This window comes from Coregonus clupeaformis, unplaced genomic scaffold, assembly GCF_020615455.1.
Source record: "Coregonus clupeaformis isolate EN_2021a unplaced genomic scaffold, ASM2061545v1 scaf0182, whole genome shotgun sequence".
Taxonomy (NCBI): Eukaryota; Metazoa; Chordata; class Actinopteri; order Salmoniformes; family Salmonidae; genus Coregonus; species Coregonus clupeaformis.
The window spans coordinates 61,609-79,183 of record NW_025533637.1 but is presented as its reverse complement, the minus strand read 5'-3'; the positions used below and the strand labels follow the sequence as shown (position 1 = coordinate 79,183).

Genomic DNA, 17,575 nt, shown 5'->3' with positions numbered 1-17,575 from the left:
AACCAGGGGTAGTGATGCTATAACACAGTATGGTGACAGGTGGAGACAGTATAACCAGGGGGTAGTGATGCTATAATACAGTATGGTGACAGGTGGAGACAGTATAACCAGGGGTAGTGGTGCTATAATACAGTATGGTGACAGGTGGAGACAGTAACAGACAGTATAACCAGGGGGTAGTGATGCTATAATACAGTATGGTGACAGGTGGAGACAGTATAACCAGGGGTAGTGATGCTATAACACAGTATGGTGACAGGTGGAGACAGTATAACCAGGGGTAGTGATGCTATAATACAGTATGGTGACAGGTGGAGACAGTATAACCAGGGGTAGTGATGCTATAATACAGTATGGTGACAGGTGGAGACAGTATAACCAGGGGTAGTGATGCTATAATACAGTATGGTGACAGGTGGAGACAGTATAACCAGGGGTAGTGATGCTATAATACAGTATGGTGACAGGTGGAGACAGTATAACCAGGGGTAGTGGTGCTATAATACAGTATGGTGACAGGTGGAGACAGTATAACCAGGGGTAGTGATGCTATAATACAGTATGGTGACAGGTGGAGACAGTATAACCAGGGGTAGTGATGCTATAATACAGTATGGTGACAGGTGGAGACAGTAACAGACAGTATAACCAGGGGTAGTGGTGCTATAATACAGTATGGTGACAGGTGGAGACAGTATAACCAGGGGTAGTGGTGCTATAATACAGTATGGTGACAGGTGGAGACAGTAACAGACAGTATAACCAGGGGTAGTGATGCTATAATACAGTATGGTGACAGGTGGAGACATGTGGAGACAGTATAACCAGGGGTAGTGATGCTATAATACAGTATGGTGACAGGTGGAGACAGTATAACCAGGGATGAAAGTAGAATTCACTTCCTTCCACTACGGACCTCCTATATGCTGCACGTGCACCAAATCTTTTTATGGGCCTAATCATATAATTCCATATAGAATCCCCATTAATTCAACAGGATCTCTGTGGGCCTAGTCGTAAAGATTTGTCATTTAACTGTAAAAAATGTATTACCTTTTATTGTGGCATGAACACAACCAGTCATGATGTTTTCATCTGATTGTCAAACAATCACTTCACATGTCTCCTTTACTAGGCTACTCACTCACCTTCATCCACTCAACAGGCAACATGGCAGTGTTCTCATCGAACCACTTCATCCACTCAGCCTCCAAACAGTGGAGGCAACATGGCAGTGTTCGCATCGAACCACATCGCATTTTAGAGTGGAGGCTATGCCACCTGTTTCATGCCTCTGACATGCGGTAATGACTCTGACATGCGGTAATGACTCTGACATGCGGTAATGACTCTGACATGCGGTAATGACTCTGACATGCGGTAATGACTCTGACAAGACCTCTGAAAACAACACACAGGTCAAGTGGGCCCTGGTCAAAGGTAGAGTACCATGTTGGATGCATTCACAGGGTTAAGAAGCTGCATGGTATTTACCTGTGACGTTAATTGGGATGACGCAGGATGTGATGACTTGTGAGTCTCTCTTCATCCTCTCCTGAGGTGTGGGCAGTGGGAGAACTCTGGACCAGTTAGTCTGCTTGTCCAGCGTGGAGGGAACGTTAGGGACAGGGTGCCGGGGTCGTTGGCCAAGACGCTCAGGGTCAGAGGGAGTACCAGCCTGGAACAGAGAGACAGTAAGTGGTGGTTACGGTTAGGGTCAGGGGTTGAAGGTTAGGGTCAGAGGTTGAAGGTTAGGGTCAGGGGTTGACGGTTAGGGTCAGGGGTTGAAGGTTAGGGTCAGGGGTTGACAGTTAGGGTCAGGGGTTGACGGTTAGGGTCAGGGGTTAAAGGTTAGGGTCAGGGGTTGAAGGTTGAAGGTTAGGGTCAGGGGTTGAAGGTTAGGGTCAGGGGTTGAAGGTTAGGGTCAGGGGTTGATTAGGGTCAGGGGTTGATTAGGGTCAGTGGTTGAAGGTTAGGGTCAGTGGTTGAAGGTTAGGGTCAGTGGTTGAAGGTTAGGGTCAGGGGTTGAAGGTTAGGGTCAGGTGTTGATTAGGGTCAGGGGTTGACGGTTAGGGTCAGTGGTTGAAGGTTAGGGTCAGTGGTTGAAGGTTAGGGTCAGGGGTTGACGGTTAGGGTCAAGGGTTGAAGGTTAGGGTCAGGGGTTGAAGGTTAGGGTCAGGGGTTGACGGTTAGGGTCAGGGGTTGAAGGTTAGGGTCAGTGGTTGAAGGTTAGGGTCAGTGGTTGAAGGTTAGGGTCAGTGGTTGAAGGTTAGGGTCAGGGGTTGAAGGTTAGGGTCAGTGGTTGAAGGTTAGGGTCAGGGGTTGAAGGTTAGGGTCAGGGGTTGAAGGTTAGGGTCAGGGGTTGAAGGTTAGGGTCAGGGGTTGAAGGTTAGGGTCAGGGGTTGAAGTTTAGGGTCAGGGGTTGAAGATTAGGGTCAGGGGTTGACGGTTAGGGTCAGGGGTTGACGGTTAGGGTCAGGGGTTGACGGTTAGGGTCAGTGGTTGACGGTTAGGGTCAGGGGTTGAAGGTTAGGGTCAGGGGTTGAAGGTTAGGGTCAGGGGTTGAAGATTAGGGTCAGGGGTTGATTAGGGTTATGTTAAGGTTACTATAGCTGGGTTACAGCAGAGTTACATGCAGAGGGTTAGGGTTATTTTCATTGGTCCATATAGTGATTGAATAAAAACATTATCACAGTTAGTAGTATCATACAACATGCACAAAGACAACATTTCAACTATCTATAAAACATTTTTACTTCATGCAGGGCCAAAACCTGAGACAGAGAACCATAACACACAAACACATTAATTGAGCTTCATGTGATGCACAACACATTTAGGTCTGGCATTGGAAGACAGTTCCTCCACAGTCAGAGGATCGTCAGACAGACAGAACACTACAGGAAAAGGTATCAAGAGGGATAGATGTACTGTATGTAACTGATATACAGGGAGGGAAAAAAGTATTTGATCCCCTGCTGATTTTGTATGTTTGCCCACTGACAAAGAAATGATCAGTCTATAATTTTAATGGTAGGTTTATTTGAACAGTGAGAGACAGAATAACAAAAAAATCCAGAAAAACTCATGTCAAAAATGTTATAAATTGATTTGCATTTTAATGAGGGAAATAAGTATTTGACCCCCTCTAAAACAGAAAGATTTCTGGCTCCCAGGTGTCTTTTATACAGGTAACGAACTGAGATTAGGAGCACACTCTTAAAGGGAGTGCTCCTAATCTCAGTTTGTTACCTGTATAAAAGACATCTGTCCACAGAAGCAATCAATCAGATTCCAAACTCTCCACCATGGCCAAGACCAAAGAGCTCTCCAAGGATGTCAGGGACAAGATTGTAGACCTACACAAGGCTGGAATGGGCTACAAGACCATCGCCAAGCAGCTTGGTGAGAAGGTGACAACAGTTGGTGCGATTATTCGCAAATGGAAGAAACACAAAAGAACTGTCAATCTCCCTCGGCCTGGGGCTCCATGCAAGATCTCACCTCGTGGAGTTGCAATGATCATGAGAACAGTGAGGAATCAGCCCAGAACTACACGGGAGGATCTTGTCAATTATTTCAAAGCAGCTGGGACAATTGTCACCAAGAAAACAATTGGTAACACACTACGCCGTGAAGGACTGAAATCCTGCAGCGCACGCAAGGTCCCCCTGCTCAAGAAAGCACATATACAGGTCTGTCTGAAGTTTGCCAATGAACATCTGAATGATTCAGAGGACTGGATGAAAGTGTTGTGGTCAGATGAGACCAAAATGGAGCTCTTTGGCATCAACTCAACTCACCGTGTTTGGAGGAGGAGGAATGCTGCCTATGACCCCAAGAACACCATCCCCACCGTCAAACATGGAGGTGGAAACATTATGCTTTGGGGGTGTTTTTCTGCTAAGGGGACAGGACAACTTCACCGCATCAAAGGGATGATGGACGGGGCCATGTACAGTCAAATCTTGGGTGAGAACCTCCTTCCCTAAGCCAGGGCATTGAAAACGGGTCGTGGATGGGTATTCCAGCATGACAATGACCCAAAACACACGGCCAAGGCAACAAAGGAGTGGCTCAAGAAGAAGCACATTAAGGTCCTGGAGTGGCCTAGCCAGTCTCCAGACCTTAATCCCATAGAAAATCTGTGCAGGGAGCTGAAGGTTCGAGTTGCCAAACGTCAGCCTCGAAACCTTAATGACTTGGAGAAGATCTACAAAGAGGAGTGGAACAAAATCCCTCCTGAGATGTGTGCAAACCTGGTGGCCAACTACAAGAAACGTCTGACCTCTGTGATTGCCAACAAGGGTTTTGCCACCAAGTACTAAGTCATGTTTTGCAGAGGGGTCAAATACTTATTTCCCTCATCAATTTATAACATTTTTGACATGCGTTTTTCTGCATTTTGTTGTTGTTATTCTGTCACTCACTGTTCAAATAAACATACCATTAAAATTATAGACTGATCATGTCTTTGTCAGTGGGCAAACGTACAAAATCAGCAGGGGATCAAATACTTTTTGAAGGACACAATTATTATTTCAATTAAAAATCATTATTTCTAACCTTGTCAATGACTACATTTCCTATGCATTTTGCTATATTTCCTATTCAAACTCATTTCATGTATGTTTTCATGGAAAACAAGGACATTTCTAAGTGAGCCCAAAACTTTGAATGGGAGTGTATGATGTGTTACGAACTCAATTTGTTGTCGCTAACGTTAGCTAGGTGGCTAACACTAACGTTAGCTAGGTGGCTAACACGAACGTTAGCTAGGTGGCTAACACTAACGTTAGCTAGGTGGCTAACACTAACGTTAGCTAGGTGGCTAACACTAACGTCAGCTAGGTGGCTAACACTAACGTTAGCTAGGTGGCTAACAACAGCTAGGCTAGGGGTTAGGGTTAAGGTTACTATAGCAGTCTAGTCCCTCCACCCTTTCCTCTTGTAACCTGAAGGTTTGGATCCTAATCAACCCATCCAATGGGAGGTCAGAACGCTTGGATCAACCCTACTGCAGTCTAGTCCCTCCACCCTTTCCTCTTGTAACCTGAAGGTTTGGATCCTAATCAACCCATCCAATGTGAGGTCAGAACGCTTGGATCAACCCTACTTTTCGGCCAGAGCGTCAAGTGTGCGCTCTGAACGTTCCGAGAGCGAAACGCTCTGAGTTTACGAACGCCCAGAGCGCACTCCTGATTAAATCTGGCACTCCAGATTAAATTTACAAACACACCCGTAGTATAAACCAGCCTTTAGTCTTGAAATCTTTTGTTGTTTAGTACATGGCCTCACTCTGTTTAGCACATGGCCTCACATGTGAATCCTTAAAGAGATGGGTGGGGCTAAAGCTTTTAAGAGGGTGTGAACGAAGCTGAATGGGTGTAGACAAAGAAGAGCTCTCATGTAGGTACCAAAACATTCAAGGGCTATTTTCTCAAAAGTGGGGTTACAAGTTTATCAACTTTAAAAGCAGAATTACTTTCCCATTGTTCCTCAACTGTAGTGTATGATATACCATTTTCTAGCTCTGAGTCTCTACTTTTATCCAATGTATAAAAAATGTTTTTGCTACGTAAGACCGAATCGAGCCAGTCGGTCACATTTTGTTACATTACATCATTTTCCTAAAATGGATTAAATATAATGTTTTCCTCAATCTACACACCATACCCCATAATGACAAAGAGAAACAGTAAAAAAAAAAATAATGTTAGCTGTTACTGCACTGTTGGAGCATTTCGCTGCACCTGTGATAACATCTGCTAAATATGTGTATGCGACCAATAACATTTTATTTTGATTTGAAGACTGAGGAGTACAGGTACAGTACCATGGTCCAAGAGAGAGAGGAGTTGTGCCGAGGGCAGGTGGGTCACCGGAGGATTCACAGACATACATGTTTATATGTGATCATGTTTTAGTGTAACAGAGTTCAGAACATGCTCACTCCACAGCTAGCTCGAAATGTCGCAGATGAAGCCATCCAATTGGAGCCAGATGGAGCCATCCAATTGGAGCCTGATGGAGCCATCCAATTGGAGCCATCCAATTGGAGCCAGATGGAGCCATCCAATTGGTTCCTTTTGGGTGGCTCAAACAGTTGGTAAGTTGTCAAGGAGGACAGTCGTGTGTTTGCGAGCAGGGGATCACTGGTTGGAGCCCAGTGTGGGACAGGGAGCAGGGGATCACTGGTTGGAGCCCAGTGTGGGACAGGGACAATGGAGGAAGATATACTGTTTTTGCATTAGCACTACACACCTGATTCAAATCATCAACACTTGATGATAAGTTGATCATTTTAATTGGCTGTGTAGTGCTGGGGTAAAGACAAACATGTTCTCCCCTTTGGGTCCCCAGAAACACTGTTCTATCTGGACTAATCCCATTCCCCACCTCACCTCTCCCTGGCTACTGTATGTAGACATGATCCAACTCTGTGAACACACTGACTATCCTTCAATGGATGTTTGTTACGTGTACCTGTTTGCTTTATTTGCCGACCACAAGCATGTAAGTAAGATATGAGAGCATTGCTAGTTTTTTTTAAAGTTTCAGTGTTGCTACAGTTTGCAAACAAAGTAATTGTGACACTATTTCTGTTTTTCAGGTGATCATGGTGACAGTCTGTCATGGAGATGGGAAACTCTAGTTCTCAGTGTTAGCTGGGGCTGGTGGAGAAGTGTGACACCAATCAGGCCCCAGAGGACTGGAGTACCACGATGAGGATGACCCAATCAGGCCCCAGAGGGCTGTAGTACCACGATGAGGATGACCCAATCAGGCCCCAGAGGGCTGGAGTACCACGATGAGGATGACCCAATCAGGCCCCAGAGGACTGGAGTACCACGATGAGGATGACCCAATCAGGCCCCAGAGGACTGGAGTACCACGATGAGGATGACCCAATCAGGCCCCAGAGGACTGGAGTACCACGATGAGGATGACCCAATCAGGCCCCAGAGGGCTGGAGTACCACGATGAGGATGATCCAATCAGGCCCCAGAGGACTGGAGTACCACGATGAGGATGACCCAATCAGGCCCCAGAGGACTGGAGTACCACGATGAGGATGACCCAATCAGGCCCCAGAGGACTGGAGTACCACGATGAGGATGACCCAATCAGGCCCCAGAGGACTGGAGTACTACGATGAGGATGACCCAATCAGGCCCCAGAGGGCTGGAGTACCACGATGAGGATGACCCAATCAGGCCCCAGAGGGCTGGAGTACCACGAATGAGGATGACCCAATCAGGCCCCAGAGGACTGGAGTACCACGATGAGGATGACCCAATCAGGCCCCAGAGGACTGGAGTACCACGATGAGGATGACCCAATCAGGCCCCAGAGGGCTGGAGTACCACGATGAGGATGACCCAATCAGGCCCCAGAGGACTGGAGTACCACGATGAGGATGACCCAATCAGGCCCCAGAGGGCTGGAGTACCACGATGAGGATGACCAGAAGAAGATGGAATCAACAGACTTGACACTAGATCCAGCATGATCTGATACAGGTCTCTCCTGGAGAGTTCCCGTCTTGTAGGTTTTCTCCAACCCTAATCTAGTGCACCTGGTTCTAATAACTAGCTGGTTGATAAGCTGCAGGAGGGTAACTCTCCAGGAGATCTGGACCTTCACCTAGTCTCTCCACCCTTTCCTATTGTAACCTCTCTCTCCCTCTACTATAGCAGTCTAGTCCCTCCACCCTTTCCTCTTGTAACCTCTCTCCCTCTACTATAGCAGTCCCTCCACCCTTTCCCTATTGTAACCTCTCTCCCTCTACTATAGCAGTCTAGTCCCTCCACCCTTTCCTCTTGTAACCTCTCTCCCTCTACTATAGCAGTCTAGTCCCTCCACCCTTTCCTCTTGTAACCTCTCTCCCTCTACTATAGCAGTCTAGTCCCTCCACCCTTTCCTCTTGTAACCTCTCTCCCTCTACTATAGCAGTCTACTCCCTCCACCCCTTTCCTCTTGTAACCTCTCTCCCTCTACTATAGCAGTCTAGTCCCTCCACCCTTTCCTCTTGTAACCTCTCTCCCTCTACTATAGCAGTCTAGTCCCTCCACCCTTTCCTATTGTAACCTCTCTCCCTCTACTATAGCAGTCTAGTCCCTCCACCCTTTCCTCTTGTAACCTCTCTCCCTCTACTATAGCAGTCTAGTCCCTCCACCCTTTCCTCTTGTAACCTCTCTCCCCTCTACTATAGCAGTCTAGTCCCTCCACCCTTTCCTCTTGTAACCTCTCTCCCTCTACTATAGCAGTCTCTCCACCCTTTCCTATTGTAACCTCTCTCCCTCTACTATAGCAGTCTAGTCCCTCCACCCCTTTCCTCTTGTAACCTCTCTCCCTCTACTATAGCAGTCTACTCCCTCCACCCTTTCCTCTTGTAACCTCTCTCCCTCTACTATAGCAGTCTAGTCCCTCCACCCTTTCCTCTTGTAACCTCTCTCCCTCTACTATAGCAGTCCAGTCCCTCCACCCTTTCCTATTGTAACCTCTCTCCCTCTACTATAGCAGTCTAGTCCCTCCACCTCTTTCCTCTTGTAACCTCTCTCCCTCTACTATAGCAGTCTCTCCACCCTTTCCCCTTGTAACCCCTCTCCCTCTACTATAGCAGTCTAGTCCCTCCACCCTTTCCTCTTGTAACCTCTCTCCCTCTACTATAGCAGTCTAGTCCCTCCACCCTTTCCTCTTGTAACCTCTCTCCCTCTACTATAGTAGTCTAGTCCCTCCACCCTTTCCTCTTGTAACCTCTCTCCCTCTACTATAGCAGTCTAGTCCCTCCACCCTTTCCTCTTGTAACCTCTCTCCCTCTACTATAGCAGTCTAGTCCCTCCACCCTTTCCTCTTGTAACCTCTCTCTCCCTCTACCATAGCAGTCTAGTCCCTCCACCCTTTCCTCTTGTAACCTCTCTCCCTCTGCTATAGCAGTCCCTCCACCCTTTCCACCCTTTCCTCTTGTAACCTCTCTCCCTCTACTATAGCAGTCTCTCCACCCTTTCCTATTGTAACCTCTCTCCCTCTACTATAGCAGTCTAGTCCCTCCACCCTTTCCTCTTGTAACCTCTCTCCCTCTACTATAGCAGTCTAGTCCCTCCACCCCTTTCCTCTTGTAACCTCTCTCCCTCTACTATAGCAGTCCCTCCACCCTTTCCTCTTGTAACCTCTCTCCCTCTACTATAGCAGTCTAGTCCCTCCACCCTTTCCTCTTGTAACCTCTCTCCCTCTACTATAGCAGTCTAGTCCCTCCACCGTTTCCTCTTGTAACCTCTCTCCCTCTACTATAGCAGTCTAGTCCCTCCACCCTTTCCTCTTGTAACCTCTCTCCCTCTACTATAGCAGTCTAGTCCCTCCACCTTTTCCTCTTGTAACCTCTCTCCCTCTACTATAGCAGTCTCTCCACCCTTTCCTCTTGTAACCTCTCTCCCTCTACTATAGCAGTCTAGTCCCTCCACCCTTTCCTCTTGTAACCTCTCTCCCTCTACCATAGCAGTCTAGTCCCTCCACCCCTTTCCTCTTGTAACCTCTCTCCCTCTACTATAGCAGTCTCTCCACCCTTTCCTCTTGTAACCTCTCTCCCTCTACTATAGCAGTCTAGTCCCTCCACCCTTTCCTCTTGTAACCTCTCTCCCTCTACTATAGCAGTCTAGTCCCTCCACCCTTTCCTCTTGTAACCTCTCTCCCTCTACTATAGCAGTCTCTCCACCCTTTCCTATTGTAACCTCTCTCCCTCTACTATAGCAGTCTAGTCCCTCCACCCTTTCCTCTTGTAACCTCTCTCCCTCTACTATAGCAGTCTAGTCCCTCCACCCTTTCCTCTTGTAACCTCTCTCCCTCTACTATAGCAGTCTAGTCCCTCCACCCTTTCCTCTTGTAACCTCTCTCCCTCTACCATAGCAGTCTAGTCCCTCCACCCTTTCCTCTTGTAACCTCTCTCCCTCTACTATAGCAGTCTAGTCCCTCCACCCTTTCCTCTTGTAACCTCTCTCCCTCTACCATAGCAGTCTAGTCCCTCCACCCTTTCCTCTTGTAACCTCTCTCCCTCTACTATAGCAGTCTAGTCCCTCCACCCTTTCCTCTTGTAACCTCTCTCCCTCTACTATAGCCCAGTCTAGTCCCTCCACCCTTTCCTCTTGTAACCTCTCTCCCTCTACTATAGCAGTCTAGTCCCTCCACCCTTTCCTCTTGTAACCTCTCTCCCTCTACTATAGCAGTCTAGTCCCTCCACCCTTTCCTCTTGTAACCTCTCTCCCTCTACTATAGCAGTCTAGTCCCTCCACCCTTTCCTCTTGTAACCTCTCTCCCTCTACTATAGCAGTCTAGTCCCTCCACCCTTTCCTCTTGTAACCTCTCTCCCTCTACTATAGCAGTCTAGTCCCTCCACCCTTTCCTCTTGTAACCTCTCTCCCTCTACTATAGCAGTCTAGTCCCTCCACCCTTTCCTCTTGTAACCTCTCTCCCCTCTACTATAGCAGTCTAGTCCCTCCACCCTTTCCTCTTGTAACCTCTCTCCCTCTACTATAGCAGTCTAGTCCCTCCACCCTTTCCTCTTGTAACCTCTCTCCCTCTACTATAGCAGTCTAGTCCCTCCACCCTTTCCTCTTGTAACCTCTCTCCCTCTACTATAGCAGTCTAGTCCCTCCACCCTTTCCTCTTGTAACCTCTCTCCCTCTACCATAGCAGTCTCTCCACCCTTTCCTCTTGTAACCTCTCTCCCTCTGCTATAGCAGTCCCTCCACCCTTTCCACCCTTTCCTCTTGTAACCTCTCTCCCTCTACTATAGCAGTCTCTCCACCCTTTCCTATTGTAACCTCTCTCCCTCTACTATAGCAGTCTAGTCCCTCCACCCTTTCACCCTTTCCTCTTGTAACCTCTCTCCCTCTACTATAGCAGTCTAGTCCCTCCACCCTTTCCTCTTGTAACCTCTCTCCCTCTACTATAGCAGTCTAGTCCCTCCACCCCTTTCCTCTTGTAACCTCTCTCCCTCTACTATAGCAGTCTAGTCCCTCCACCCTTTCCTCTTGTAACCTCTCTCCCTCTACTATAGCAGTCTAGTCCCTCCACCCTTTCCTCTTGTAACCTCTCTCCCTCTACTATAGCAGTCTAGTCCCTCCACCCTTTCCTCTTGTAACCTCTCTCCCTCTACTATAGCAGTCGCCTCCACCCTTTCCTCTTGTAACCTCTCTCTCCTCTACTATAGCAGTCTAGTCCCTCCACCCTTTCCTCTTGTAACCTCTCTCCCTCTACTATAGCAGTCTAGTCCTCCACCCTTTCCTCTTGTAACCTCTCTCCCTCTACTATAGCAGTCTAGTCCCTCCACCCTTTCCTCTTGTAACCTCTCTCCCTCTACTATAGCAGTCTAGTCCCTCCACCCTTTCCTCTTGTAACCTCTCTCCCTCTACTATAGCAGTCTAGTCCCTCCACCCTTTCCTCTTGTAACCTCTCTCCCTCTACTATAGCAGTCTAGTCCCTCCACCCTTTCCTCTTGTAACCTCTCTCCCTCTACTATAGCAGTCTAGTCCCTCCACCCTTTCCTCTTGTAACCTCTCTCCCTCTACTATAGCAGTCTAGTCCCTCCACCCTTTCCTCTTGTAACCTCTCTCCCTCTACTATAGCAGTCTAGTCCCTCCACCCTTTCCTCTTGTAACCTCTCTCCCTCTACTATAGCAGTCTAGTCCCTCCACCCTTTCCTCTTGTAACCTCTCTCCCTCTACCATAGCAGTCTAGTCCCTCCACCCTTTCCTCTTGTAACCTCTCTCCCTCTACTATAGCAGTCTAGTCCCTCCACCCTTTCCTCTTGTAACCTCTCTCCCTCTACCATAGCAGTCTAGTCCCTCCACCCTTTCCTCTTGTAACCTCTCTCCCTCTACTATAGCAGTCTAGTCCCTCCACCCTTTCCTCTTGTAACCTCTCTCCCTCTACTATAGCAGTCTAGTCCCTCCACCCTTTCCTCTTGTAACCTCTCTCCCTCTACTATAGCAGTCTAGTCCCTCCACCCTTTCCTCTTGTAACCTCTCTCCCTCTACTATAGCAGTCTAGTCCCTCCACCCTTTCCTCTTGTAACCTCTCTCCCTCTACTATAGCAGTCTAGTCCCTCCACCCCTTTCCTCTTGTAACCTCTCTCCCTCTACTATAGCAGTCTAGTCCCTCCACCCTTTCCTCTTGTAACCTCTCTCCCTCTACTATAGCAGTCTAGTCCCTCCACCCTTTCCTCTTGTAACCTCTCTCCCTCTACTATAGCAGTCTAGTCCCTCCACCCTTTCCTCTTGTAACCTCTCTCCCTCTACTATAGCAGTCTAGTCCCTCCACCCTTTCCTCTTGTAACCTCTCTCCCTTTACTATAGCAGTCTAGTCCCTCCACCCCTTTCCTCTTGTAACCTCTCTCCCTCTACCATAGCAGTCTAGTCCCTCCACCCTTTCCTCTTGTAACCTCTCTCCCTCTACTATAGCAGTCTAGTCCCTCCACCCCTTTCCCTCTTGTAACCTCTCTCCCTCTACCATATAGCAGTCTAGTCCCTCCACCCTTTCCTCTTGTAACCTCTCTCCCTCTACCATAGCAGTCTAGTCCCTCCACCCTTTCCTCTCGTAACCTCTCTCCCTCTACTATGCAGTCTAGTCCCCCACCCTTTCCTCTTGTAACCTCTCTCCCTCTACTATAGCAGTCTAGTCCCTCCACCCTTTCCTCTTGTAACCTCTCTCCCTCTACTATAGCAGTCTAGTCCCTCCACCCTTTCCTCTTGTAACCTCTCTCCCTCTACTATAGCAGTCTAGTCCCTCCACCCTTTCCTCTTGTAACCTCTCTCCCTCTACTATAGCAGTCTAGTCCCTCCACCCTTTCCTCTTGTAACCTCTCTCCCTCTACTATAGCAGTCTAGTCCCTCCACCCTTTCCTCTTGTAACCTCTCTCCCTCTACTATAGCAGTCTAGTCCCTCCACCCTTTCCTCTTGTAACCTCTCTCCCTCTACTATAGCAGTCTAGTCCCTCCACCCTTTCCTCTTGTAACCTCTCTCCCTCTACTATAGCAGTCTAGTCCCTCCACCCTTTCCTCTTGTAACCTCTCTCCCTCTACTATAGCAGTCTAGTCCCTCCACCCTTTCCTCTTGTAACCTCTCTCTCCTCTACTATAGCAGTCTAGTCCCTCCACCCTTTCCTCTTGTAACCTCTCTCCCTCTACTATAGCAGTCTAGTCCCTCCACCCTTTCCTCTTGTAACCTCTCTCCCTCTACTATAGCAGTCTAGTCCCTCCACCCCTTTCCTCTTGTAACCTCTCTCCCTCTACTATAGCAGTCTAGTCCCTCCACCCTTTCCTCTTGTAACCTCTCTCCCTCTACTATAGCAGTCTAGTCCCTCCACCCTTTCCTCTTTGTAACCTCTCTCCCTCTACTATAGCAGTCTAGTCCCTCCACCCTTTCCTCTTGTAACCTCTCTCCCTCTACTATAGCAGTCTAGTCCCTCCACCCTTTCCTCTTGTAACCTCTCTCCCTCTACTATAGCAGTCTAGTCCCTCCACCCTTTCCTCTTGTAACCTCTCTCCCTCTACTATAGCAGTCTAGTCCCTCCACCCTTTCCTCTTGTAACCTCTCTCCCTCTACTATAGCAGTCTAGTCCCTCCACCCTTTCCTCTTGTAACCTCTCTCCCTCTACTATAGCAGTCTAGTCCCTCCACCCTTTCCTCTTGTAACCTCTCTCCCTCTACTATAGCAGTCTCTCCACCCTTTCCTCTTGTAACCTCTCTCCCTCTGCTATAGCAGTCCCTCACCCTCCACCCTTTCCTCTTGTAACCTCTCTCCCTCTACCATAGCAGTCTCTCCACCCTATCCTCTTGTAACCTCTCTCCCTCTGCTATAGCAGTCCTCCCCCCTCTCCACCCTTTCCTATTGTAACCTCTCTCCCTCTACTATAGCAGTCTAGTCCCTCCACCCTTTCCTCTTGTAACCTCTCTCCCTCTACTATAGCAGTCTAGTCCCTCCACCCTTTCCTCTTGTAACCTCTCTCCCTCTACTATAGCAGTCTAGTCCCTCCACCCTTTCCTCTTGTAACCTCTCTCCCTCTACTATAGCAGTCTAGTCCCTCCACCCTTTCCTCTTGTAACCTCTCTCCCTCTACTATAGCAGTCTAGTCCCTCCACCCTTTCCTCTTGTAACCTCTCTCCCTCTACTATAGCAGTCTAGTCCCTCCACCCTTTCCTCTTGTAACCTCTCTCCCTCTACTATAGCAGTCTAGTCCCTCCACCCTTTCCTCTTGTAACCTCTCTCCCTCTACCATAGCAGTCCAGTCCCTCCACCCTTTCCTCTTGTAACCTCTCTCCCTCTACCATAGCAGTCTAGTCCCTCCACCCTTTCCTCTTGTAACCTCTCTCCCTCTACTATAGCAGTCTAGTCCCTCCACCCTTTCCTCTTGTAACCTCTCTCCCTCTACCATAGCAGTCTAGTCCCTCCACCCTTTCCTCTTGTAACCTCTCTCCCCTCTACTATAGCAGTCTAGTCCCTCCACCCTTTCCTCTTGTAACCTCTCTCCCTCTACTATAGCAGTCTAGTCCCTCCACCCTTTCCTCTTGTAACCTCTCTCCCTCTACTATAGCAGTCTAGTCCCTCCACCCTTTCCTCTTGTAACCTCTCTCCCTCTACTATAGCAGTCTAGTCCCTCCACCCTTTCCTCTTGTAACCTCTCTCCCTCTACTATAGCAGTCTAGTCCCTCCACCCTTTCCTCTTGTAACCTCTCTCCCTCTACTATAGCAGTCTAGTCCCTCCACCCTTTCCTCTTGTAACCTCTCTCCCTCTACTATAGCAGTCTAGTCCCTCCACCCTTTCCTCTTGTAACCTCTCTCCCTCTACTATAGCAGTCTAGTCCCTCCACCCTTTCCTCTTGTAACCTCTCTCCCTCTACTATAGCAGTCTACCTCCACCCTTTCCTCTTGTAACCTCTCTCCCTCTACTATAGCAGTCTAGTCCCTCCACCCTTTCCTCTTGTAACCTCTCTCCCTCTACTATAGCAGTCTAGTCCCTCCACCCTTTCCTCTTGTAACCTCTCTCCCTCTACCATAGCAGTCTAGTCCCTCCACCCTTTCCTCTTGTAACCTCTCTCCCTCTACTATAGCAGTCTAGTCCCTCCACCCTTTCCTCTTGTAACCTCTCTCCCTCTACCATAGCAGTCTAGTCCCTCCACCCTTTCCTCTTGTAACCTCTCTCCCTCTACTATAGCAGTCTAGTCCCTCCACCCTTTCCTCTTGTAACCTCTCTCCCTCTACTATAGCAGTCTAGTCCCTCCACCCTTTCCTCTTGTAACCTCTCTCCCTCTACTATAGCAGTCTAGTCCCTCCACCCTTTCCTCTTGTAACCTCTCTCCCTCTACTATAGCAGTCTAGTCCCTCCACCCTTTCCTCTTGTAACCTCTCTCCCTCTACTATAGCAGTCTAGTCCCTCCACCCTTTCCTCTTGTAACCTCTCTCCCTCTACTATAGCAGTCTAGTCCCTCCACCCTTTCCTCTTGTAACCTCTCTCCCTCTACTATAGCAGTCTAGTCCCTCCACCCTTTCCTCTTGTAACCTCTCTCCCTCTACTATAGCAGTCTAGTCCCTCCACCCTTTCCTCTTGTAACCTCTCTCCCTCTACTATAGCAGTCTAGTCCCTCCACCCTTTCCTCTTGTAACCTCTCTCCCTTTACTATAGCAGTCTAGTCCCTCCACCCTTTCCTCTTGTAACCTCTCTCCCTCTACCATAGCAGTCTAGTCCCTCCACCCTTTCCTCTTGTAACCTCTCTCCCTCTACTATAGCAGTCTAGTCCCTCCACCCTTTCCTCTTGTAACCTCTCTCCCTCTACCATAGCAGTCTAGTCCCTCCACCCTTTCCTCTTGTAACCTCTCTCCCTCTACCATAGCAGTCTAGTCCCTCCACCCTTTCCTCTTGTAACCTCTCTCCCTCTACCATAGCAGTCCCTCCACCCTTTCCTCTTGTAACCTCTCTCCCTCTACTATAGCAGTCTAGTCCCTCCACCCTTTCCTCTTGTAACCTCTCTCCCTCTACTATAGCAGTCTAGTCCCTCCACCCTTTCCTCTTGTAACTCTCTCCCTCTACTATAGCAGTCTAGTCCCTCCACCCTTTCCTCTTGTAAACTCTCTCCCTCTACTATAGCAGTCTAGTCCCTCCACCCTTTCCTCTTGTAACCTCTCTCCCTCTACTATAGCAGTCTAGTCCCTCCACCCTTTCCTCTTGTAACCTCTCTCCCTCTACTATAGCAGTCTAGTCCCTCCACCCTTTCCTCTTGTAACCTCTCTCCCTCTACTATAGCAGTCTAGTCCCTCCACCCTTTCCTCTTGTAACCTCTCTCCCTCTACTATAGCAGTCTAGTCCCTCCACCCTTTCCTCTTGTAACCTCTCTCCCTCTACTATAGCAGTCTAGTCCCTCCACCCTTTCCTCTTGTAACCTCTCTCCCTCTACTATAGCAGTCTAGTCCCTCCACCCTTTCCTCTTGTAACCTCTCTCCCTCTACTATAGCAGTCTAGTCCCTCCACCCTTTCCTCTTGTAACCTCTCTCCCTCTACTATAGCAGTCTAGTCCCTCCACCCTTTCCTCTTGTAACCTCTCTCCCTCTACTATAGCAGTCTAGTCCCTCCACCCTTTCCTCTTGTAACCTCTCTCCCTCTACCATAGCAGTCTAGTCCCTCCACCCTTTCCTCTTGTAACCTCTCTCCCTCTACTATAGCAGTCTAGTCCCTCCACCCTTTCCTCTTGTAAACTCTCTCCCTCTACTATAGCAGTCTAGTCCCTCCACCCTTTCCTCTTGTAACCTCTCTCCCTCTACTATAGCAGTCTAGTCCCTCCACCCTTTCCTCTTGTAACCTCTCTCCCTCTACTATAGCAGTCCCTCCACCCTTTCCTCTTGTAACCTCTCTCTCCCTCTACTATAGCAGTCTAGTCCCTCCACCCTTTCCTCTTGTAACCTCTCTCCCTCTACTATAGCAGTCTAGTCCCTCCACCCTTTCCTCTTGTAACCTCTCTCCCTCTACTATAGCAGTCTAGTCCCTCCACCCTTTCCTCTTGTAAACTCTCTCACTCTACTATAGCAGTCTAGTCCCTCCACCCTTTCCTCTTGTAACCTCTCTCCCTCTACTATAGCAGTCTAGTCCCTCCACCCTTTCCTCTTGTAACCTCTCTCCCCTCTACTATAGCAGTCTAGTCTCTCCACCCTTTCCTATTGTAACCTCTCTCCCTCTACTATAGCAGTCTAGTCCCTCCACCCTTTCCTCTTGTAACCTCTCTCCCTCTGCTATAGCAGTCTAGTCCCTCCACCCTTTCCTCTTGTAACCTCTCTCCCTCTACTATAGCAGTCTCTCCACCCTTTCCTATTGTAACCTCTCTCCCTCTACTATAGCAGTCTAGTCCCTCCACCCTTTCCTCTTGTAACCTCTCTCCCTCTACTATAGCAGTCTAGTCCCTCCACCCTTTCCTCTTGTAACCTCTCTCCCTCTACTATAGCAGTCTAGTCCCTCCACCCTTTCCTCTTGTAACCTCTCTCCCTCTACTATAGCAGTCTAGTCCCTCCACCCTTTCCTCTTGTAACCTCT

General features: G+C 48.6%; 1 protein-coding gene across 1 annotated transcript in view; it reads right to left on the bottom strand.

Annotated features, from left to right (window-relative positions):
* The window catches only part of LOC121556044 (Nance-Horan syndrome protein-like), an 84,361-nt gene that overhangs the window by 52,815 nt on the left and 13,971 nt on the right, over window positions 1-17,575 (bottom strand). Inside the window, exon 3 of the mRNA XM_045214017.1 lies at window positions 1,495-1,678. Within this exon, the coding sequence (XP_045069952.1) occupies window positions 1,495-1,678 (184 nt within the window). The remainder of the gene's footprint in view (window positions 1-1,494; window positions 1,679-17,575) is intronic.